Source organism: Dunckerocampus dactyliophorus, chromosome 2 (genome assembly GCF_027744805.1).
Source record: "Dunckerocampus dactyliophorus isolate RoL2022-P2 chromosome 2, RoL_Ddac_1.1, whole genome shotgun sequence".
NCBI lineage: Eukaryota > Metazoa > Chordata > Actinopteri > Syngnathiformes > Syngnathidae > Dunckerocampus > Dunckerocampus dactyliophorus.
In genome coordinates this window covers 30781691-30807100 of record NC_072820.1, presented here as the reverse complement: position 1 = coordinate 30807100, position 25410 = coordinate 30781691, and the positions used below count along the sequence as shown (strand labels likewise).

Below are 25410 nucleotides of genomic sequence, written 5' to 3'. Positions count from 1 at the left end.
TACCCATTGTAAGTAAGCAAAACAATACAAACCATTCATACAGAAGGATGCCAACATCAAACTGGAATAAAAGATACCTCTGTAGGATGGTTACTTATGTATTTATCAGTGAAACTTTATCAAAATGTGACCATGCAAAATACAATTTTAATAGAATTGCTATAAAACAATTATGTTTAATACTTCAAGCTAAGTAACGTTAAAAGGATTTTTTGTTTAAGTGTGCGGGATTAGGGTGTACAAAAAAAGTTTGGGAATCACTGCTTTATATTATTCAATTCTGACAGCCCTCCATATATTTTCTGTTGATTTACAAAAAGAAAAAGAACGTTGCTGCCCCCTACTGGACAGAACACTAAGTGCACACTGCAGTGTGGCAGCCAATATTGTCCCATTCTCTGAACTCCACTCTTAGAACACTGTGGGCTGTGATACCTCAGGAGAACTTGACGCTTCCTGCAGAGGCGTAGTAGCCCATGCAGTCTGTTGAGTATCTTTGCGAGAGAGACACTGTATTCAGCTCCAGGTCTCCAAAATGATATGCTGCAAATATCTGCAATCAAAACAACACAAAGTCTTCCTAAATGATATATTATACAGCATATTGCTTGATTTCCTCTAACCTTTAAAATGTTTCTGGCGTCAAAAGCCTCTCGTTCATACGCAGTTTGTCTTCCCAGCCCGCTGACCTCTTCCCCTGGGAAAAACAGGAGCAGCAGGCACAGAATCAAGGTTAGGGTTATTTCAGTGTGTGAAACAGAGGCCATCTGGATCTAGATCCACACGCTGGTAAACATGCGGTGTGCCTGTTGAGCCCAGGACGTGCTTGGGAGAGATGGAATGAGGGAGGCAGCGAGGAAGGGAGAGCTTGATCCTTGGCCAAAATGAATGAGGTCTTTGTCAGTACTTGGAAAAAACGCTCTGGTAAACATAGCCGTGGCTGCCACAAGTGGCTCTTTAGGAATTTGTTGTTGAGCATTCACGTGTGTCGTCAGCACAGCTTCAGCCAGGAACATTGGAAAACATGCTTAGCAGGAATTGCACAATATGTTTGTGGCCAAGTGCAAATGTAGTGAGGGGTCATGGATTGGTTACATTTTAACATTTTAGTTGGTTGGTTTTACTCGTTTGGTTGGATTATTTCAGTTGTTGGTCTGTCTGGTTCGTTTTAGCTGGCAAGAATAGTGACATTTTAATGCTGATTTAACAGTACAATGTGTCCCTAGAGCAGTGCTTCTCAAATAGTGGGGCATGCACCCAAGAGAGGGGAACGTGGTGAACTGTTGGGTGTGTGTGTGTGTGTGTGTGTGTGTGTGTGTGTGTGTTGGGGGGGGGATCTCAGAATGAGAGAAATGAGAAAAATGTATCACCTCCCTCACTTGCTTGCTCCGCTTTTGAGGGACGAAGCAGGTGTTCATGATGTGTTTCATGACTGCTGTGTCATGGTGTAGGGAGTTTGCATGGGAAGTGCCGCTCTAACCGCTGGTTGTGTATAATAGGGACCGCATAAACACTACTAAACATGTCGAAACGGCGGCAAAAAAAACTTGGAAACTCCTCTGTTACGGAGCGTGAATAGAAGCTAGTGGGGTTCGCTTAGTTCAGCTAGTGCAGCTGTGTGTGTGTGTGTGTGCGTGTGTGTGCGCAACTCAGACTGGATGAGTATATTTTCACCGTGTTGTGTTTTACTGCTTTAATGTAAGGACCATTTTACAATGCCCACAATGCCAATGCCAAAGACAAGAGGCAAGTTTATTCTTGCACCCAGCTCGTATCAACCGTCAGTTGCCATTCACAACACACACACACAACACATTCCGGCCTTCAAAATAAGAGCGCTCTTTGTCACATTTGTCTAATTGTGTAAACAAAATAAGGGTGTCATTAAAATATCTTACATGAATAACAGGATTGGAAGTACATCAGTGACTACATCTTCCTTAATCACAAGCAAGGGCATAACAGCTTGTTGAAGATTTAGTAGCAATATGTGCTGAGGCTGACATCCCATTAGAAAAGTTAGCTGAGCTACATCCATTTCTCAATTACTGGACAAAATGAGCCAATGATATATTGCATCAATAAATGTGATGATTTTTGCATTTTACTCACTAACCCAAATAGCACACACACTGTGCTGGTAAAATAAGTGGAAAGGGTAAAAAAAAATAAAAAAAATAAAAATTAAAAGGAATTTTGGAAAAAATAAAACAGATTTAATACGGCCCTAAGAGAGTTTGTTAAAGAAAAAAGTAATAAATTCAAAATCACACCACAAACTGATCTATAACTCTAAAAGTATTTTGCATGCCCATTTTTTTTTCCAATTTTATCTTTTACTGGATGGACTTTAATTGGATCTTTTATTGGATTAGGGACCTGACAGGGGTTTGTTACAAAATTGGGGAAATACACAATATTGTTGGTCATGTTGTGTAATAAGTAAAGTGAATTCAGCAATACTTTGGTTGCATTATTTTTAATGCTTTTAAGAGCTATTTTCATAACCATATTCAATTCCACAAATGTATGTATGTAACAAAAGCATATTATTATAATAAATAAATTAATTAAAAATCGGCAAGACTATGAAAAAAGTCCAATCGGATTGGAAGCCAAAAAATGTGGATCGGGACATCCCAGTTACAAAAAAATAGGTTGAGTAGAAGTTATAATATTACAATAATAAAGTCAAAATATTATGACAATTAAGACATAATATTACAACAAAAATGTATGGGAAGAAAGTTAAAATGTTAACTTAAAAACACAAAGCTGAGATGCAGGCGTTTCTTTTTCCCCTTTAAATATAAAAAAACGTCTCAGCATACAGTATCTACATAGGTTGGTTTGGACACCCCTGGTCTTGGGCCTAAACGATTACTTCATTAACAACAAGCTTCAGATTAATCAGCTAAGAAAATAGCCCTAAATAGCCCTAAAAGCGCTTTTAAACTGTCTCAATTCCACCATCAAGGAGAACCAATACACTACTGGGCGACCTGAGAGACTCAAAATGTTATTAAAGTAGTACAAAGTGGGATCTTTAAGACCATATTTGATTGGACTACATCGTTTACATTCTTTGCTTGTTTTTTTGTGTGTTTGTTTTATGAGTTGGTTGGTTTGAGTTGGTTTAGTTGGTTGGAATAGTTCTATTTTGTTTTTGTGGTCTTTACCCGTGGAGTCCTTTCTGAACAGTGTGTTCATCACAGTGGCGTGCAGCTTGACTCGGTCCCACTGTCTCACCATCAGCCCCACGGAGACAAAATACTCAACCAGGTGATCCGCGATAACCTGCAAACTGTATAGTAGTTACACCTGCTGAACTTGTCAGCGTTCATAAAACTCAACAGGAAAGGACATTTTTATTAGGCATTACTTATCAGAGCCCTCTTTGATGTTGACTTTGGTGTACAGGACGTCCACCATGGCCGGGTCATCGTTCATATATTCGATCCCCCTGACCTCTAAAGGTACAGGCTTACCTCCTGTGATGTCCCTGGTGGAAGAAGATTGTGTTAACTTCAGATTTGTATCTAAGAGTGTTTAATAGCAATACCTGATAAAGTTTTCACACTCCTGGAGGTGCTCGCACGCTTTCCTCACCTCCGTGTCACCCAAAAGCGTGAGAGTACCGACTGTCAGGTGAAGCTTTGCAGGGTTCTGAAAGATGCTTCCATCCACTCCGTGATCCTGCACATTCAAGTGTTCAAGCACTGTATTTCCTGAATGATACACAGTATTATTTCCTATGATTGTAGTACCTGTGAACACTGCTCCAAGACGTCATCTTTAAATCTCAGCAAACCATCTTGGATTTTGGGATCATTGAGAGGGAATGATAGGAAATGCGTAAACGGTTGCTTCTTCCGAAAATTGTCAACTAGGATTTCAATTCTTGTGATGGCAGAAGAGACTGCAGGTTTGTGTGACCCTGTGATGACTGTCCAAAGGAAAAGCAGGAAAAAGTAGGAAGAGCAGCATCATTAACACTCTTTGATTTATTGCTTTGTTTTTATTCCTCACCAATCTGTCCTTCCACTCCTTGTTTGGGGATGGTTATGGACGTCTTTGTGTCCAACTCCAGGCGTTTACGCGTTTCTCCTTTTTTCCCGATGATGTATCTGTTCGAAACAGACGCACACAGCAATTAACATATAGAACACTATCCCTACATGTACTTTGTACATGACTCACTTGTATAGAACACTTGGAACATCAATAGCACACTGGAAACCTCTCTCGGTCTGTTCAATTAAGTGTGTGTCGCAGAATTCTTCTGTGTCAAACTCATCGCTTTCTAAACACACAAAAGCACAAATGTTCACATTTATTCTCATATTATTTCAGAGATGACAATGTGTAAATAACCGAACAACACTGACTCGCCTAGTCCGCTAGGATGCTAATGCTAATATTTAAGGACTTACCTGGTGGTCCCGTATAGGAGATATCTCCTTCTTCTCCTTCTTCTTCATAGTGCTCTTCTTTAGTGATGTTCTTTCGGTATAATCTACCATGTATATTAATCAGGGGAGGGCGTAAAACATCCATGATGTAAATGTTTCACTAACCACATATGTTAGTTTAGCTTGGCTGCGTAGCGAACTAGTTTCTGAGATGTTTTAGTAGATCTACAACGCAAACTGGAACGGGCATTTGGATTTGCCTTCCCGCCATCCAGATGGTCTATACATGGTCGCACCGTGGGGCTGTAAAGACCGAAGAAGCACATATTTTGACCAATCACGGGCTACTTAAACAGAAAAAAACAGACGGAAAAAAACACTTTAGCCGTAAAACGTCCAGTCACTGTCGTAAAGTGTTGTTAAGGAAGCCAAACAAACATCATCAACCTAGCGGATTAAAAAAAATCTAAATTTTAATCTTTTTTTTTTTTTTTACACGCATTGACGGTAAGATATATTACCAACTAACCTTAAATTTCCAAAGTTGGCAACTACATTACCTGTCGTGTTGTCGACAGGCTGATTTTCTGTCATTAGTTCACAGAGTGGCTATCAAAGGAGGTAGCGCAAGCTAGGTCGTTATCGCGATAACGCCTTTGCATAACTTGCAGAGCTGCAATAGGTACGAAAGTGACAAGTGCAATGTTTTCAATTTTTGCACAAGGTAATGGCGGCGTCTTCTTCGTCCTCCTCGGCTGGAGGCGTTAGCGGGAGCTCGGTGACCGGCTCCGGCTTCAGCGCCTCGGAGCTCATACCCCCTAGGAAGGTGCTGTACACTTACCCTAAAGGGGCCGGTGAAATGATGGAAGGTATGTGTCTAAATACTGTATACACGCACAATAATCGTCCCTCGCTACATCACCGTTTGAATATCGCTCCCTTGCTATAGTGGTTTTTAAAAAATGTATTAATTAATAAATGATGGCTATTTCGTGGTTGAATACAGCCCATTATTAGTAACAAAAATAGCACATTTAAGGAAATTGCACTTATTCTACACATTTTCAAGCATAAAAAGGGCTAAATAAACTAACTAAATGAACAAAAATACAAGGCAGAAGAAGCATTCTAATTGTGAATGTAGTACACTAGGTTCTCTACCTACGAACATCCGACTTGCGGACATTCGGAGATACGAACGCAAGCTGACTGGTCTATATTGTCATGTATTTTGTCGAAAATTGCGATATTTTGTCATTTGAATTTGTTCGAAGTATGTAGGCACTATTTTTTAATTGCGCGCCATTCCGCCGCTACGAATGGTGGGCAGCAGCATCCCTCTCACTCCATCTTTCTCAGTTCGTCGCTGCACAAGTCGCTGATAACATCTCGGAGCACTCCGTTTGTACCCCATTCAATACTTTACAGAGAGGTTTTTTATCTGTTATCATGGCTGATAAATCGAGTGCTAGCGCTTGTAGTAGTGGTAGGAAACGTCAAGCAATTTCCATGGAAATGAAGGTGGCCATCATAAAGAAGTTGGACAGTGGCGAGAAAATGGCTAATGTAGTGCGTACCTATGGAGTGAATCGGTCAACCATAGGAACAATTTACAAAGGCAAGGTTTGTACTACGAAACATGTGAAGACTTCTGTACCAATTGCATCCACTATCATTTCAAAGAGGAGAGGCAAATGCATTGGAGAGATGGAAAAACTCCTTAGGATGTGGCTGGAGAACATGAATCAGTGATGCATACCTCTTTCCCTTTCGTTGATCCAAGAAAAGGCTAGAATCCTTTTTGAAGATGTGAAGGCTAAGGCAGGAGAGGATGCTGCTGAAGAAGAAACCTTTGTGGCTAGCCATGGTTGGTTTCCTCGTTTTAAACGGCGAGCAAATTTGCGCAACCTTAAGTTAAAAGGTGAGGCTGCAAGTGCGGATAAGAAGGCTGCCGAAGAATTTCCTTCTATCCTAAAGGGTATCATCGATGCTAATGGATACACCCCCCAACAAATCTTCAACATTGATGAAACGGGCCTTTTTTGGAAGAAGATGCCAACGAGGACCTATATCAGCCGGGAGGAGAAAAGTATACACGGGTACAAGGCGGCCAAGGATAGACTCACGCTGATGCTTGACGGAAATGCGTCTGGTGACTTTAAGCTGAAGCCTCTCCTTGTTTACCATGCTGCAAACCCCACAGCACTTAAGAAGTGACCAAGAGTTCATTACCCGTTATTTGGATGTTTAACAACAAGGCCTGGGTAACTCTTGCCATTTTCGAGGATTGGTTCTACCACCACTTTATCCCTGAGGTCAAGCTGTATTGTCGTGAGAATGAGATCCCGTTCAAGATTCTTTTGATACTCGATAACGCACCCGGGCACACCGCACTTGGACGACTTCCACCCTGATGTTAAGGTGGTCTATCTCCCTCCCAACACCTCTGTCATACAGCCGATGGATCAAGGTATGATTTTCAACTTTAAAAAATATTACACCCGACGGACACACAGACAAGCGCTTCAAGCCGTGGACCGAGAGAACACCGAGGCTACTCTATGTGACTTCGAGAAGTCGTATAACATCTACGACTGCATCAAGAATACCGATGCTGCGTGGCGTGAGGTCACTCAATCAAATATGCACGGTGTATGGAGGTATCTGACCCCACAGTTTTGCCACGACTTTAAAGGTTTCGATCCACAGGAGGAGAGCAAGAAGGTGGTCGCCAGCTTGATAGAGATCAGCAAGAAGCTGCAGCTCAACTTGGAGGAGGATGATTTTGAGGAGCTTTTCGAGTCGCATTCAGAAGAGCTAACCAATGAAGAACTTATGGAGTTGGAGGAGATGCAGCGCCAACAGCAGGAGAAGGAAGCGAAAGAAGAAGAGACACTTCCCATTAAGAAGTTCGACACAAAGCTTCTTTCGTCTGCCTTTTCGAAATTTGAAGAGGGGTTAATGCTTTTGGAGGTTCAAGACCCTAATGTTGAGAGGTTCTTGAAGGTCTCAACCAGTATCAATGATGCTCTACAGTGCTACCGTATTATCTACGAGGAGAAGAAAAGGAAGACCGTACAAACTTCCATTGAAAGCTTCTTCAAACGTAGATCTGCTACACCTGCACCGTCGTCACCAAGTGACTCGCCACCTTCGTCTGCACCTTCGTCGCCAATTCCTTCCACCTCAGTAGTTTCCCCTGAACTAGCTCTTTTAGAAGAGTCTACCGACGACGATGATTTTTACTTTTTTCAATAACTACTACTCCTCCTCCACCACTACCACCAACGACGTATGCTCGGCCACTCCTCTTCAAAGGTAAATAACATTTATTATTACGTATTTTTATATCATTTTTATTATTGTTTTTTTCATTAATTATCCTCGTTTAATATTACTACTACATCCAAACTCACGTACATGTAGTACCTATATCATTGGTAATATTACCTTTTGTTCGACTTACCAACAAATCGACTTGCGAATGGTCGTCTCGAACCAATTGTGTTCGTAAGTTGGGGACCTAGTGTACTGTAATCTACATTGGCTGCTAGGTGTCAGTAATTGCTCCGTGAGACAGGAGCTAGACTCCTTACTAAGGTTCCCTAGGGCACACATGTACTGTGGCACTGCTTGAGCAGGAGATTTATTAACATCTTAAATGGCTTATTTACTCTTATTTTGTCGACTATATTGCATAGTACAAGTATTGTAATGGCGGAAGTACGCTGTCCAAAAAAACCCAGCAAAGGACCGCTAATGTGTGAGTTATGTCTAATATGTCTACTATATTTGGTAATACAAATATAAAGGTGACTGTATGGGTGCTATTTCATGTCCTGAGGGCATGAATGAATCCTACGTCGCAGAAATTCACCAATCGCAGCCGGGTCTGGAACCAATTAACTGCCATAAACGAGGGATGCACAGTGTTCCCTTGTTTATCACGGGGATTAGGTTCCCAAAATAGCCCGCAATAAGTGAAATCCACGAAATAGCCAAAAAATTTTTTTTTTTTTTCAATTACTATATACGTTTTAAGGCTGTAAAACCCCATCACCATACACTTTTCTCAGACAGGCATTACCATTTTCTGACATTTCTCTCTTGTTTAAACACTGTCAAAGTTCAAACCCGTGTTTGAATTTTAATGATCAACCTGCTAGGTTGGACACAAGAAATTATTGAGTGACGCGTATTTCACTCCTCTTGACCATGCTGCTTGTCCTGGCGCCGTTCTTCTGTACTGTAGCGTTTTTGTATCCGTGTTAAAACATATTGCTCCTGTTGTATTTTATTACGAGGGAAAATAGAGCATAGTGCTTCATGAAAGAAGCAAAATTTCCTCTTGCTTCAGGCAAGCCTTTATTTATATAAGGTGCAAGCAAAACAGAGCATCTGAGCACAATGCAGATGAGCATGGCTAGCCCTTATCACTTCAGCATTCCTTACCCTGCCCCATAGATAAGGCCCCCCTTTTCATAGCTGTCTCAGGCAATGCCTGTTACGACGAAATATAAAAATAATCTGAGATTTCGACAATAGAAATCGTAATATTGTTTTAATATTACGACAATAAAGACAAAAATGGGATAAAAATGGGTGCCTTGTGTGACCTTTGGCCTTGGTCAAAGGTAATATTACGGCATTGTTCTCGTAAATTTACAATTTTATTCTCGTAAATGTACAACTTTTTTCTTGTAAATTTACGACTTTTTTGTCATAAATTTATGACTTTATGCTTGTAAATTTATGACTTTATTCTCGTAATCTCAGAAGATTTTTCTTTTCAGTGTAGCTTTATGTAAACTTGGCAAGCCAAACAAACGCATTCTGTACTGCAAAGGAAGGCACGGAGGAGATTGGCTAAGGGACTGTAGACCATTGTCAATCAGTCAGGACGCAGAACACAATGCGTGGGTTTTCCCTTAGTCAATCAGGAAGCAAAACACAATGCGCTGGGGGAAAAAAAATAAAAAATTGCGAAAGGTGAACTGCGATGTAGCAAGAGAACACTGTATATATGAGTTTTTGCACAAATAAATAGAAATGCAAGGTCCACAATGTATCCCACCAGGCATCTTCTGGATATTTGCAAGAAACATTGCCTACACTTCATTTGGTCATAAATGAACTTATTCTTCATCTCCTCAACTTTTTTTTTTTTTTTTAGATGGCTCTGACAGGTTTCTATGCGAGTCTGTATTCAGCTACCAAGTAGCGTCGGCACTCAAGCAGGTCAAACATGGTAAATAACAACAAAACAAACCAACATTAAATGTGTCGAATTCCATCATATTTACCTTCTGTCACTCGGCAGATCAACAGGTATCCCGCATGGAGAAGCTGGCGAGCTTGGTGGAGGAGCTAGAAGCGGACGAGTGGCGGTACAAACCCATCGAACAGCTACTGGGATTCACACCATCCTAAATAAAATCAAAGAAAAGGGAATGTTTTATTCAGCTAATATATGTGTTCTCTCATGTCTTTTTATGCAAATGTAAGTTGAAATATCAGCAGTTACTGACACAAACAGTCCACAACAGTGATGCATTGTCCTCACTGCCGCTTGCTCTAACACAAGAGCAACAAAATAATAAAAAGTCTTACTGGGACATTCCTCGTGTCAGCTGGTTTTTAAACTCAACTGTAGAAGACAAAAAAATAAATGTTCAGCATCACAGTGACATCATAGGTGCCTATCAGTGAGCAAACAGTGTGTGTTCTTCCCCCCCCCCCCCCCAATGTTTTTGCCTATGTGAATGGCTTCATTTTTCTTCCAATGGACTGGGAGGGTGCAGAGCGTACAGAATGTCCTGTTGCAAGAGCGAATTTGGAAGGACAGCCCACTGCACTTGGCAAAGACACGCCTTAGGACGGAGGGGTGGGCGAGTGGGGAGTTGAAAAGTTTGTTCCGGACTCGACATGCAGACAAACACTTTCTAGGAATTCACGCCTTAGGAACTAGGATAAGGATGCAGAGTTTAAATCAAGTTCAGAGCATATACTGGGGTTTTTTTTTTATATATATATAAGTAGTGTTACTGTCAATTGTAGTGATCCATAGTGCAGAGTAGAGGATAAAATATAGAGTCAAAGAAAAACAGTAAAGACATACATATTTCGAAATAACATATAAATAGATGTATTTTTAAAAATTATATAATATACTGTAAAAATAATAATGCAAAAAAAGAACCGGTAACAAAATATGTAACCAACAACAAATATATAAATTAGAAAAAAAATGGTTTACATAAATAATGCATTTGGACTCAGCATCTCATTCAACAGCATGAGAAAGTGTGTCTAAACCTTTAACTGGTACTGTACATATAGTATAGTAATAGTGACAAATATATAAATAAAACACTAACACCCGTCATTGAAATAAATAAAACAATAAAGCAGGGGTGTCCAAAGTGCAAAAGTTTTCACTTTTTGGAAGGTGTGTGTCCCATTACATCTAGCGTAAAAGTAACACCACATTTCAGAAAAAGAACATCATACCAACAGTTAAGTATGGTGGTGGTAGTGTGGTGGTCTGGGACTGTTTTGCTGCTTCAGGACCTGGATGTCTATGTGATAAATGGAACCATGAATTCTGCTGTCTGAATCCTGAAGGAGAATGTTGGGCCATCTGTTTGTGACCTCAAGCTGAAATCAACTTGGGTTCTGCAGCAGGACAATGATCCAAAACACACCAGCAAGTCCACCTCTGAATGGATGAAGAAAAACAAAATGAAGACTTTGGAGTGGCCTAGTCAAAGTCCTGACCTGAATCCTATTGAGATGCTGTGACATGACCTTAAAAAGGTGGTTCATGCTGGAAAACCCTCCAATGTGGCTGAATTACAACAATTCTGCAAAGATGAGTGGGCCAAAATTCCTCCCCAGCGCTGTAAGAGACTCATTGCAAGTTATCACAAACACTTGATTGCAGTTGTTGCTGCTAAGGGTGGTCCAGACAGTTATTAGGTTTAGGGGGCAATCACTTTTTCACACAGGACCATGTAGGTATGGGGTTTTTTTCTCCCTCAGTAATAAAAAGTTTCATTTAAAAACTGCATTTTGTGTTCAGTTATGTTGTCATTGACTAATATTTACATTTGTTTGATGATCTGAAACATTGAAGTGTGACAAACATGCAAAAAAACAAGAAATCAGGAAGGGGGCAAACACTTTCACACCACTATATTATGTAAAAATATGATTACATGCATCAAAAAATGTATTTGTACATATAAATGATCAGAAACTGTCACAAACTAATAACATTTAACAGTTTTAGCCTTTTTACTGCATCATTTGATTTTTCACTATGTGGAAAAAGCTTGGACACCCCTGGCATACATTAATGTATTTTAAAAGGGGGAGTGTTAAAATATGTCTTAAGACATCCTGCTGCAGATGTCTTAGAACACATTGTGCTTCCAATGTGTTTGTCTTGTGAGATAGCCATAAAAAAATGAGTGCAGTACAGCTGAAGCCACGCCTACTCACGTGGACCCAAGTTCTGGCGAGCCCTCAAACTTCCTGCAAAACACACATACACACACACACACACACGCACTGCTTCCTCTTGCAATTTAACACCCTGCACCGCAACTCATAAACAAAAACATCTGATAATGTCATCCTTATGTGGCTTCTTTTTTTGCAATGTCATTATTTTACATACGTAATGACTGCCAGGGTGAATTAGCATGCACATTTGTGGGGAAAAACAGCCTTCTATTGTGACAGTGCAATGCAGAGTGTTGTTTTCTGCTGCAGCATTTGCAGAGAAAAAAAATCTGATGTAATGGTTTCGAGCAAAACAGATGACGTAATGCTAACCGTCTTGTCTTTCTAGTCGTACGCTAGCTTAAACGCTGTTATCGAATGCTAGTAACTTAACTTGTTTATTGGCTTCAGACGATAAACAAAAGACTTTTAATATTTCCCTGACAAGCCCACGAAAGTCCCGGTACCTTTCCACAATGGAGGGGTCTGCTCTTCATCGCCACTAGTCCCCCTTTTGTAATTTTTTTCCACTTCTTTTCTCCGCCTCCTCGCCACTTCTACCATGTTACCAGGCAAGATAGGGCCCGGACGGCGTGCCTTCTCTTTTTGATTGGCTGGCCCCTAAAGAGAGGGCGTGATTTCCGAGCTCCTATATAAACATTGTTGCGGCGCAAGCTAGAAGCCGCAGAACTCGACAGCTGGTAGAGGCAGCAAGCGAGAAGGGAGGAATAAATTTTTTGCAGCCAGTAAACGTTTTTCTATTTTAAGGTAAGCACTTTAATTCCTTACTTGTATGCATGCAACAAATTAAAGTAAAAAAAAAGCCTACCAAACAAGCATGTTCTTTGTTTTTCAATAACATCTCAACAACTTGTCCTGTTCCCTCAGCTGATGCATTTGACAAACTTACAAGCCCTCGACAGCTCATCTCCGTCTCCAGTGGAGAGCAGTCCCAGGAGGTTGTCGTGGGGCAAAATGGTGCAAAGACTGGCTGACTTCAGCAGCAGCAGTATGGAGGCCAAGTCCAACAATAGCAGTAGGAGCGACCTCTCCGACTCAGGTGAACAAAGCATCCTTTAAAGCAGCAATGGTCCCTAACCTTTTTGAGTGCATGGACCATCTTGTTTCTGTCAAACAACTATGGGGGAAAAAACTTGACCTCATAGTAATTTCATGCTATTGCGATGTAGAGAGCAAAGAAAAGCGAAATATATCAAATGAAAACACACAAAATGGTTACTGACTGAGCTTCAATGCAAGCCTGGAGTTTGTTTCCCAGAGAGAAGATGTGCATGAGTGACAAGAGCAGCAGGCATGTTTTCAACTGTCCATTTTACTGCATCCGAGTCTTGTTTTGGTAGCAGCCAGTGCCGAAAATCCGGTCTTAGACAAGTGATTGGATGGGAATAGCTAGAACAACAACATCTTTAATGCTACTGTGGAACAGTCTGGATAGTTCCTTTTGTAACATTAATCCAAAATGACAAAGCAACAAACCTTGAACTTTAATCCAAAATGACTAAACAACAAATTTAAAATTTTTTGATCCAAAATGACCCAGAGACACACTTTGAATTTAAATAAAAAATAACCAAACAACAAACTTCCCAAATGACAAACATTCAACTTAAATCCAACACGACTGAACAACAAACTTTGAACTTAAATTCAAAATAACTGAACATCAAACATTGAACTTGAATCCAAAATGGCGGAACAACAAACTTTTAATTTTTAATCCAAAGTGACCCAAAGACAAACTTTGAAAAAAACTGAGTAGCTGCTGTCCTAATTTTCTTTTGTCTCTGTTATCCTAATTGGCCAGGGAAGTTTTTGGAGGTGACGTCACAGAAAAATAATATTTCCAAAATGCTTGTACGTTTAACAGAAAAAAAGAAAACGTGCCCATCGGACCAGTAATGCGCCACGGCCCCGAGATTGGAGACTCCTCCCTGCCTGCCTTAAAAGTTGTGGGTTTTTTGCTGGTGCACGGTACTAATTTGTCATCCCTTCCAACAGCATCCGACGTCTCCGGCGAGCTGTCCCCCTCCACTGAAGACCTCTTCTACGACCCCATGGAGGAGACCATCCTGAAAGAAGTTGTGGACCTCATCGAACGTTGCCTGAAGGAGGCCAAAGACTCAGACTGCGCCTTGAGGTGCGCCAAGCTCCTCATCCCGGAGAAACTCCTGGAGCACATCGGCCAGGAGCTCCTCCACCTCGCGGCCAGCGAGCCGTGCGGCCTGCGGGGGGCCCTCATTGACCTCTGCGTGGAGCAAGGGGCGCTGTGTTACGAGAGCGTGGCCCAGCTCTCGGTGGACCCCTACCTGGTGCCCACCTTTCAGCTGACTCTGGTGCTGAGGCTGGACTCCGGCGGCCTGTGGCCTAAAATCCAAGGACTTTTTAGCCCTAAATCTCCCTCGCAAGCGATTAAGCTGAGCACCGGATTTCGCGTCATCAAGAAGAAACTTTACTGTTCCGAGGAGCTTCTCATCGAGGAATGTTAAAGGGACATGAGCTTGAAGAAGGGCCTTATATTCTTACTGTAACTGCCTTCGGTAAGGTGGAAGGATGTCATATGCGGTACAAATGTCACATCCATGCATTCTCCCAAGTATTTTACATGTGAACCTCAGTTTCTATGGAAACCACCATACAATGGCAGCTAGCTATACAGTATGCTCTTTTTTTTTTTTTTTTCCAAAAATGGCATACGTATAATTTGATTGTATGCTGAGCAAACAGCTTCTAGTGTCATTTCCTACCTGTGTGGACTTGTCCTTCATGCTTCTCTCAGAGTTTAATTTATTATTTGATATTCAAATGTTCATGACATTGCACTGTTTTTCTTTTTTGTATTTTAATACAGTCACAAAAAAATACATTATTTTTTTTTAACAAATTAGTTTGTGTGATTATTCCCTGTCCCATATTGTGTTTTATGGTAAAGCTAAATTAATAGTTATAGATTATTGCTATTGACATTTAAAGACTTTCTAATTTTAGGTTTCAACTAGTAACTTTTTAAATTAGTTAAAAAAAAACATAACCATTATACATTATTAACACTATACCTTATAGTTTTCTTTTTTATTGTAATTACTAGATTATATCACTATCAAAATTCTACTTCTATATTTAAAATATTTATATTATACTATTATTTTATATTTGCATTTATTATTATTTTTTTAACTTTTTTTTCTAACTTACTCATGAATGTCAAAATATTACAAAAGGCTCCGTATGATGCTGTGTAGTTGGAAAAGACAATCCAAAACAATATATAAAAAAGTTTTTAAAAAGAACTCAAACTAGCTAGAATTAAAATAATTGAACATAAAAACAAAAAGGACAAAATTATACACATGAATCAGTATGATGCAACGCAGTTGTACACCACTGCAGTGCAAAGTAAAATAACACAAAATATTAAAATCCGTATGTAAGTACAAAAAAAGCATAAAAAGAACAGCTAAAATTAAAATGGAGTATTATCACAAGGAAAAATTAAACACTGTGTGAAAGCTTCTCCATAAAAGACCATCATTATCTTTGTTATGGTAGAATGTTCCCTCATTTTATTGTACAGATATACCAAATGAAGTTGCTGAAATTGTAAATTCCACCCAGGTACAACTACCTGTGTCACACGCAACTACATAGTGAATAACTGAGTAAAAAAGTGCATGAATAAGGGAGGTTGTGGAGTACATTTATCCAGAGACACACAAAGGAGGAAGCTCTCCAAGAACATGACACTGCAGTTCCTCCCCGGCACATGCTTCACATCTGCCAGTAACGTGAACGTGCGCCCAGCAACGTTCCGATGTGCGCAGCTGCGGCCTGTATGCTTTAACCCTCCCGCGGCGGCGCTCCCAAAAATTGCTGATGGGGCGCTTCGCTTCAGCATGTTTGTTCAGCGGCTCCCAAACAAAACAAAAGCGGCCACTCTGAAGCAGCAATTTTGAGGATTTCCAGTTTTTATTTTTTGTTTTGTTTAAACACAAGTGTGATTTATAACCCAGATAAACAACAAACAAACAGTACTGTGCAAAAGCCATCGTCGGACACATACCTGTACAGTTAGGAGGATTTTGGTGAGAATCTGGATAAAGGTGCAGATACAGGTAACATGTAGCATTCTAATGACATCCTCCATGAAGCAGCAAGTTGCTAAAAAAATGATACACAAGGATATTTTTGCACTTTTCCTAAACAGTTTGGTTGTTGGTGGTGAGCGCTACACTGGGTGACCTTCTATATGCTACATAAGGTCATTACAACACGCCCATTGCTGTGTTGCACAGTACCGTAGATGCATATATGTCACAAACTTGAACTCAGGGGTGTCCAAAGTGTGGCACAGGGGCCATTTGCCGCTGGCAGATTATTTTGGATTGGCCCGCGGGATCATGTAAACATTATGAAGGTGGATTATGGCCACACTTAAAAAACATGAAAAATAGAAAAACATAAATGAACAAGAAATCACACTAATCCTAACCACACATTATGGCCCCCATTGTGCAAAAGTGACTTTTTATTTAATGGTAGTCTAACAGCAATATGTGTCCCTAGTCTGTTTTTAAGGTTAAAAAAAGCAGGCTTCTCTACACATCAAATAAAGCGTTACCAATCTGTCACAGCTACAGACGACATGGGAGGTGCAAATTTTATGACTTTCTTCAACCAATAGGCTAACCTAGCATGATGCTGCTGTTAAAATGCGAGTGTAATGTTAGCACTTTAGCACTTTTTGTGGCAAGTGGATAAAGTGCACAATAGTGCTTCTTGGTGACAAACAGCTCATTATAATTTAAGATACAGACACACAAAACGGCGTGTTCCCAGTCGGGCTTACTAAAATCACTTTTAAACTGTCTACATTTTGGGCGACACACTTCCAATCCACTACCTGTGACACTTACTCACAATAAAAATAGCATAATATAATATGCTTAGCATACATGGATTATCCTACACTGGGTTGGACACCCCTGCTTTAAGTGATTAAAAGAATGATTTTTAGTACAATAAAAGGATGTGGAAGTGTTATAATGCACTTAACAAGGCGTGGGACAATACATACAGTAGTGTGTATTTTCACTCTATTACTGCATAGTTTCAAAGGGTTAGAAGGTGCAACTGAAGCTCAACTTCTCAGCAGCATCCAAGAAGTCCGTGAAAATCCTTACCCCTCATCCACCGTTAGACCTCTATCGTTGCTTGTTCAGGTGGTTAATTAAAGCTTGTCTATGTACAGCCAGCTGGTTCTACAAGGACGAAAAGTAAGACATCAGAGGAAGTCGGCTGTAATAACGTCACTTACAATATACGTACGTACAGTATGTTAGCTTGAGGACGCCTCAGCCGTGCAAGGAAGCGGTGATCTCGGACAGCTTGGCGCAGCTCGGTGTCCTCGCCCTCTGAGCCCTCTGGTAGAGATCGGTGTCGCCAAAATAGCGAGCTCTGTAAAGCATGCCTTCCTCTGCCAAGAAAGAAGATAAACGCTCAGTGGGAAATGAATGCATGGAGACAGTCTTCAATGTTTGCAATACTAGACACTTCATTACGTAAACCTGGACAATATAATGACATCTGCAATTGCCTCTAAAAGGATGATCATTTATATAATGAATAAAACATTTGATTAAAATTACATGAAAGAGCTGTGCAAGCCTTTACAAAAGATGTAGTCCTCATTTTTTAGATTTATTATTAATATAATTGATTACTATTGACTCTGTGTCAGTGTGACCAAGACTGAAGACAAGAATGGATTTAAATAGCATTAGCGGTGTTAGCATTAGCAGTACACTAGCTAGTCACCGGGAAAGATTTTCAACACATCAGCAAAACATACGTACATTATAGCAATTTCATTTATCTTATTTAACATCAGGAACAACATCAAATTAAAAGCACTAAATGCATACAGACCCACCATACACCAATACAAACCTGGAGTTTGTTTTTCAGAGGTGCACCACACAAATATGTACATTAGCACTCAATAAGGTCATCAAAACCTACCTTTATGCATTCCCACATAGTATCAGCATAGGACACCAAATATGAGGTGAAAGAAAAATGGTAAAAATACAGTATAGTAGTCTATCTGTGCAGGGTGGGAGAACATTAGATGGTGCATGCAAGGACCGTCAAACCAAGTGGGACAAGTAGCCGTTAGCATTAAACATGTGTGTTATTTTTTAAATAAAATAATGGCCCATATTACCACAATTGACACACTACTTATTATAGATAACCAAAAATATTTTTACATCCCAACTTATTATAGATACAAACTTTTTCTCTATCTGCAATTACAAGTAATTGTGATTGATTATGAGTTAACTATGGACAAAATGCGATTAATATTAATTAAATATTTTAAACGATATATATATATATATATATATATATATATATATATATATATATATATATAGTGTTTGCCCCCTTCATGTGAGTGTTAATGGACTGTGCTAGCCAACATAGCTTCTGAGTACGTACTTTGCTGTTTCTCCTTCCAGCAGTTGTTGCGCAGGTTGGAAATATAATCGTCCTCCACCATCTGCTCCAAGCGCTTCAGATTCCCGCCGTTGAACTCTTTGGGGAACTGCTCGCCGACATAGTAGGGCACTTTGAGGTTCTCCGTCAGCCTCTTCTGCGTGTAGCCGGCTGACCTGAGCAACCACAGCACAAACAGTAAAACATTTGTTTTTTGCATCAACTGGCCGCATTTAACTCACGGGCGAAAGCTGAGACTGAAGGCGGGGCTGTTGACCATTATTTGGCTGAGGGCGGACACGATGACCAGGATGAGGATGGGCATCACCTGCACGAAGAGAGCCAGACCGCCCTGAGGACCAAAAATACAAACACAATGGTGAGAAATGTGATTTGAATGCAGAAATTTGGAGATACTTGGAGATATGCTTTTCAGTGGATGTGGACATAATGCAGGTTAATACAGCACAGCATAAACACAATACAGATATTGTGGAAAATATGCCCCCTAGTGGCTATGAACAGCATAGAATTGACATCAAAGCCCTCAAATATCGATTACATTGTTTTATTTGGACGTTTGTCGAGAAGGGTAAGTGTAAACACCAATTCAGAAATTAAAAAAGGTTTAAACTCAGGGTATTTATTTTATTTTGTATTATATTTATTTAAAATACAATTTTTTAGGGCTTATTTTAAAGGTTGAAAAACACATTGTGTTTATGGCACATGACTACAGTGTGGTCACCAAGGAAAAATGTGCTTGAACTGGAGATTTTTTTTTTTAATTCTTAAAGAAATGTAGTTTTTAGCATTTTTAAGGTTTCAAAAGGAGTTGAAATGTAACCACGCACCATCAAATTGCTTTCTATTAAAGTTACCATAAAGAAAAAAATATATATACAGTATTTACAACCTAAAGCAGAGAAAAGAAATCCGCAAATGCCACTGTAGTCCTTACTTTAAGCTAATCAAATTTGTCAAATGATTTTTAAAGAAACATTTTTTTTTTACAACAAATAGTAATTTTTAATGGGAGGGGAAACAACAAAGACAGACATGTTTTTTTAAATTTTGTATTTTCTTTATAGATTTCTTTTTTACATTTTCTAATTTGGTATTTTATTTATGAATATTCTGAATTTTTTAAATGAATTCATTTCAATATTTTATGGATTAAAACTGTGTGTTTTGGACATCTTTTAATCATCATTTATTATTTATTTTGGGTTATTTGTATCATATATACAATATAACATCATCACTTGGCCCATGATTTAATTTCCACAAAGGATTACTTACATTTGTAAACCTGACAGTTATTATTAAAAGTGTGTAAACATAGTCTGGACTGTAGGTAAATAAATGTATGTGCTGTACAAACCACAACTGTACGTGTATGTGTATGACTGTACTCATCCAGGAATCGCTACCTTATCGTGGTGGAGGGGTTTGAGTGCCCAAATAATCCTAGGAGCAATGTTGTCAGGGGCTATATGACCCTGGTACCCAACAATATGTCAGGATTGGCAGACTGGGGTGGTGGTCCCCCTTTTTAAGAAGGGTGACCGGAGGGTGTGCTCCAACCACAGGGGGATCACACTCCTCAGCTTCCCTGGGAAAGTCTATTCCAGGGTGCTGGAGAGAAAGGTACGATGGTTAGTCAAAACTTGGCTACAGGAGGTGCAATGTGATTTTCGTCCCGGTCGCGAACACTGGACCAGCTCTACACCCTTGCAAGGGTACTGGAGGGTACATGAGAGTTTGCCCAACCGGTTTACGTGTGCTTTGTGGACTTGGAAAAGGCATTCGGCATTCGACCGTGTCCCTCGCGGTGTCCTGTGGGGGGTGCTCCGGGAGTATGGGATTGGTGGCGCGCTACTACGTGCCATTCAGTCCTTGTACAACCGAGCAGGAGCCTGGTTGGCATTACCAGCAGTAAGTCGAGCCTGTTTCTGGTGAACGTTGGCCTCCGCCAAGGCTGCCCTTTGTCACCGATTCTATTCAGAATTTTCATGGACAGAATTTCTAGCCGCAGCCAAGGCATCGAGGGAGTCCAGTTCGGGGGCCTTAAGATCTCGTCTCTGCTATTCGCAGACGACGTGGTCCTGATGGCCTCATCGGGCTGTGACCTGCAGCGTTTACTGGAACGGTTTGCATCTGAATGTGAAGCTTCTGGGATGAGACTCAGCACATCCAAATCCTAGGCCATGGTTCTCAGTCGGAAAAGGGTGGATTGCTCCCTCCGGGTTGGGAATGAGGTCCTGCCCCAGGTGGAGGAGTTCAAGTATCTCGGGATCTTGTTCACGAGTGAAGGAAGGATGGAGCGTGAGGTCGCATCATCCGCAGTAAAGGAACTGGAAGAGGTGGCTGGGGACCGGAAAGTCTGGGCTTCCCTAATGGGACTGCAGACCCGGATAAGCGGAGGAAAATGGATGGATGGCTGGATGGCTAGACTGTTTGACTCACTGTCTCCACCTGGTGGGCAACATTGCACATCGCTCCCTTCAAAGCCAACTTACATCTCTCTGTCTTTCTCTTCTTTGTGGCCTCTGGTGTCTCATCCTTCCGTTTGTGTAGGTGTGTTGACTACCTGGATGAAAGACAGGTGTTTATACTCAACAGGTGACCAAAGGTGACAGTAAAAGCAGTTTAACAGCCAAGATGGAGACACACCAGCAGTGTAACCTCCTCCAAAGAACATGTTAAAGAGGTCTTCGGGTGAAATGTCAGCATCAAAGTTGCCATCGCCCGGCCCATGTCTGGAAGGATGTCGCCTCTCCTCGCCACACTCGTCGTACTGTCGTCTTTTGTTGACGTTACTTAGCACGCCGTACGCATTCCCAATGGCTGGTGGAAGACAACATTTCATGACATCGTCCTAATAGATTTGAAGACAATATTGCAGTTTACCTTTGAATGCCTCAGTGGCACCGGGAGCGTGATTCTTATCCGGATGGAATTTTAACGCCAGTTTCCTGTAAGATCTTTTCAGTTCGTCCTCGGCGGCGTCTTTGGGAACCCCGAGGATCTCATAGAAGTCTTTGCATTGCTTGATCCTGCACACAGCAGACAACATTGAACCACTGCTAGTTATTCCTTACTGTGCTTGTAGCACTTTATCATACTCGGAGCTGTTTCTAAGATTTTGACCCACTCGCGTAGCAACAAAAAAAACAAAAAAACAGTGTATTAAAAAAACGTTTCAAAAAATGCATACAATTTAAACTAAAAAATAACTACAACTACACTGTGTGCACAATTATTAGGCAAGTCAGTATTTTGACCATATTCTAATTTTTATGCATATTTTCCAACCCCAAGCTGAATAAATGGAATGTCCTTTGGGTTTAAGCATACCAGGTGATGTGCATGTGTGTACTGGGGGTGTGGCCTTAGGAGATCAACACCCTTTATTAGGTGTGCACAATTATTAGGCAGCTTCTTTAATCTACCTGGAGTGTCCAGAAGTACGGTTCATGGTGTTCAGTGCAGAGACATGGCCAAGGTAAGAAAGGCTGAAACACGATCACCACTGAACAAGACACACAAGTTGAAAGGCTACGACTTGGCCAAGAAATATCTGAAGACAGATTTTTCAAAAGTTTTATGGACTGATGAGATGGGAGTGACTCTTGATGGACCAGAGGGAGGGGCCCGTGGCTGCATCAGCAATGGGCAGCAATGTGGAGGAGGGGTACTGGTAAGGGCTGGAATTATTAAAAGATGAGCTTGTTGGGCCTTTTCAGGTTGAAGATGGACTCAAACTCAACTCCCAAACCTACTGCCACCTTTTTCACACAGTGGTACAGGAAAAAGTGTGCATCTTTGATGATTTTTATGCAGAACAATGCTCCATTTAATTCATCCAAGTACTCCACTGTATCGCTAGCTTGTAAAGGTCTTAAAAAACAATGACATGACCTCCTTGCTCAGCTGACCTAAACCCTATTGAGTACTTGTGGGCCCTTAAACGTAAGATTTACAGTCAGTAAAAAAGGTACACCTCTCTGAACAGTGTCTGGGAGGCTTTGGTTGCTGCTGCACAAAAAGGTTGATGGTCAAAAGAAACTGACAGACTCCATGGATGGAAGACTTTTCCATGTTATTGAAAAGAAGGGAGGCTTTATTCGTCACTGATTTATTTTTGGAAATGTCAGAAATATTTATTTGTAAAGTTTGTGTTTGCTTATATTCAGATTTTAAAAAAAAATATGAAAATAAAGTAGTGAGATGGGAATATTTTTGTTTTTCTTTGAGTTGCCTAATAATTCAGCACACTAATAGTTGCCTAATCATTGTGCCAAGACCTCACTTTCACTTCCTTAAATATTCAAATTTGAGGTTATTAACACTTTGGATTTATCAAGAGCATTGTTATTGTTAAATAATAAAACCAATAATCAATCATGCAAATTGCCTAACAATTGTGCACAAAGCGTAGTAAAAAACTAAATAAATACAGATGACTGAAATAGATAACAAAAATAAAGTGGCAATATAAATAATAAATATGATATATAAAATAATTAATGATACAAGAAACATATGTAACATTTAAATAAATTATTATAATTACTGTATATTACATTTTATACATATCCATATACAGTATACTGTATATAAATATATATATATATAAATATATATATATACATATATATATTATGAATAATAAGTTATTAAATACAAAAAAAAGCAATAATAATATAGATAACCAAAATCAATAAAGCGTAAATGTCACGCTTGCACGGCTGTAGCGCATTTGCAATTAGATGGCTTCTTTGAGTGAGCATGGGGAGTAGGCCGACGCCGGTTCATTGTCTATGCTACATGCTTGGCCTGTTGTTATGTTTGCAGCGTTGTTAATCACGTGAGTCTTATCCCAGAGTGCTTTATTGCCTTTTTGACCTCTCAGCAGTTTTGTTATTCCATTTTATACGGGCACCTTTTCTTCTTTTCCTGCCTGAACCCATTAAAGACTTCTTACCTGCACTTTGAGCCCTGCTTCTGCATCATGGAGTCACGCAGCTTACCAAAGCATGACAGTAAATTAGCAATCCATCCATCCATCCATTTTCTATGCCGCTTATCCTCATTAGGGTCACAGGGGTATGCTGGAGCCTATCCCAGCTGACTTCAGGCGAGAGGTGGGGTACACCCTGGACTGGTGGCCAGCCAATGGCAGGGCACATATAGACAACCATTCACTCTCACATTCATACCTATGGACAATTTAGACATGTATTTAACATGCATGTTTTTGGGGCCAACATGCTAACCACTAGGCCACCGTGCGGCCAGTAGCAATACAATAAATAAAAATAAAATAAATACTTAATTTGAATTAATAAATAATAAAGATTTATAATAAAAAAAATTAACAACTACTTAAGTAAATACAATTATAAAAGTAATAATGAACATTTAAAAAATGTTAAACATCTCAAAAATAAGGCATTTTTTAAAATAACCCAAAATAATACATTACGTCAATAAATACTTTCAAAAAAATCAATTAACATGAATTAAGACCATGCTGAGGTAATATCAATATGTAATTACATTACAAGAAAACAAAAATAAATAAAATAGTACTAACCCCCTAGTATGACTTAGTGCTGCTGCACACTGTCGCAAACTTCAACCGCACTTGAAAATAACAAACAAAACTACGGTAATAGAAAGATAGCTGATAAGACAGATATTGATCATTTAAGCCTAAATTGGACGCTTTCACTCACTTTTGTTGCCAGCCGCTGGGACATTTATGGCTGAGTGTTGAGTTCTTTTACCAGGATAGTGAATTTACACTGCTATCCAAGCTGCACACTTAACTACTTTATGTTGTCATTTCTTCAGTGTTGTCCCATGAAAGATAGAATCATATATGCAGAAATGTGAGGGGTGTACTTACTCACTTCTGTGAGATACGGTAGATGGGTAAACATGTAGCTACATACCTTCTCACAGCATCCACCTGGTCTGCGGTGTAGGTGTCTGAGGTCTTCTCTTCTGGTGTCCTAGTGTCATCACTTTGGGTCTGTCTGTGCCTTGGTCCTGAGTCCCCATTCAAGTGTGTGTCTTGTCTGGGGGTGAATCCGTTCTTGGAGATTAGATCCAGCAGCACTAGGACAATTACAATAACAGATGTTGCTGCACGGGAAGACTTGCTACAAGACCCTATAAAATGTGTTTAAGATTAGCCTGCTAGCTGGCTGGCTGCTACCACAGGCCCTAGCTATATACTTAACCCATCTATGCAAGCAAGCAGGTGATGCGTTCACGTGTCATCCACTCACCCCTCGCCTTCTCCGTAGGAAAGAGCTTCTGGGCCTTCTCCAAGAACCTCCTCGCCTTCTCGGGCTGCTCGCTGCTCAACGCTGCGGTGGCGATGTCAATGCAGTGCTCAGCCTCATCCCGGTTCACCTCCATGGCGGCGGGAAAGAGGATGGCTGCTGCTGCTGATGATGATGGTGATGTTATTGATGCTGACTTCAGCTGGACCAGGTCTCCACCAAGACGAAAGCAGACAACGTCATGTGGATGCTGCAACTGCACGGCCAATCAGTGTGGTGGATGCCTTTTTGTGTACCCAAAAGCTGGATAGAAAGCCCTTAAATAGGTGGCAGCAGCACCGTTAGCATCAGTGCAGATGTAATAGCCTACGTTGGCCACCAGAGGGAGACAAATCTCCTTTTTAAAGAATGTAGGTCAGCGTTGCATCAATACTATTTGCATTAATATTTATTGTACATTATTGTGGTCGTAGTTGTTGTTTGCACAATGCTTAAGAGCTAGTGTCCAAAAATCTCTCTCATGGAGCGGAGTAAGGAACCCAAAATTAAATAAATATATACAAATAATGCAATAGAAAATAAAGGGATTATAAAAATAAGTAACCAAAAAGAATACATGATAAACAAGTTCAAGGTCAACAAAATAAAATATAGATAAAATACATTAATATAAATGA

At 40.3% G+C, this 25410-nt stretch overlaps 4 protein-coding genes across 7 annotated transcripts; 2 read left to right on the top strand and 2 right to left on the bottom strand.

The window, feature by feature from the left end:
• Positions 1-82: 82 nt before the first annotated feature.
• On the bottom strand, positions 83-5272 carry ascc1 (activating signal cointegrator 1 complex subunit 1). The gene is made up of 9 exons (XM_054767397.1): positions 4434-5272; positions 4201-4303; positions 4030-4127; positions 3768-3946; positions 3563-3696; positions 3383-3502; positions 3180-3304; positions 624-697; positions 83-553 (listed from the first exon to the last, which is right to left on the bottom strand). Exons 1-9 carry the CDS (start codon positions 4555-4557, stop codon positions 437-439), a joined length of 1074 nt encoding a protein of 357 aa, XP_054623372.1. The 5' UTR covers positions 4558-5272; the 3' UTR covers positions 83-436.
• Positions 4201-25118, bottom strand: dnajb12b (DnaJ heat shock protein family (Hsp40) member B12b). 3 transcript variants are annotated; one of them, XM_054767395.1, is made up of 13 exons: positions 24737-25118; positions 24398-24563; positions 21348-21493; positions 21111-21284; positions 20957-21027; positions 18677-18786; positions 18438-18610; positions 17266-17409; positions 17117-17194; positions 15997-16094; positions 9941-10059; positions 9716-9838; positions 4201-4303 (listed from the first exon to the last, which is right to left on the bottom strand). In XM_054767395.1, the coding sequence occupies exons 1-8, from the start codon at positions 24867-24869 to the stop codon at positions 17288-17290; spliced, it is 1095 nt and encodes a 364-aa protein (XP_054623370.1). In that variant the 5' UTR covers positions 24870-25118; the 3' UTR covers positions 4201-4303; positions 9716-9838; positions 9941-10059; positions 15997-16094; positions 17117-17194; positions 17266-17287. The 3 variants fall into 3 exon arrangements, with proteins under 3 accessions (XP_054623370.1, XP_054623371.1, XP_054623369.1); XM_054767396.1 differs by having other exon boundaries at positions 10023-10059; XM_054767394.1 differs by lacking the exon at positions 9941-10059 and having other exon boundaries at positions 15997-17194; positions 24737-25117.
• On the top strand, positions 4780-10027 carry anapc16 (anaphase promoting complex subunit 16). Of its 2 annotated transcripts, XM_054767401.1 has the most exons (4): positions 4780-4919; positions 5137-5281; positions 9586-9660; positions 9733-10027. In XM_054767401.1, exons 2-4 carry the CDS (start codon positions 5140-5142, stop codon positions 9840-9842), a joined length of 327 nt encoding a protein of 108 aa, XP_054623376.1. In that variant the 5' UTR covers positions 4780-4919; positions 5137-5139; the 3' UTR covers positions 9843-10027. The 2 variants fall into 2 exon arrangements, 1 of the variants encoding a protein (XP_054623376.1); XR_008569523.1 differs by lacking the exons at positions 4780-4919; positions 5137-5281 and adding an exon at positions 5288-7730 and having other exon boundaries at positions 9733-9803.
• On the top strand, positions 12320-14810 carry ddit4 (DNA-damage-inducible transcript 4). Its single transcript, XM_054767402.1, has 3 exons — positions 12320-12686; positions 12807-12978; positions 13938-14810. The coding sequence occupies exons 2-3, from the start codon at positions 12810-12812 to the stop codon at positions 14423-14425; spliced, it is 657 nt and encodes a 218-aa protein (XP_054623377.1). The 5' UTR covers positions 12320-12686; positions 12807-12809; the 3' UTR covers positions 14426-14810.
• Positions 25119-25410: the final 292 nt, after the last annotated feature.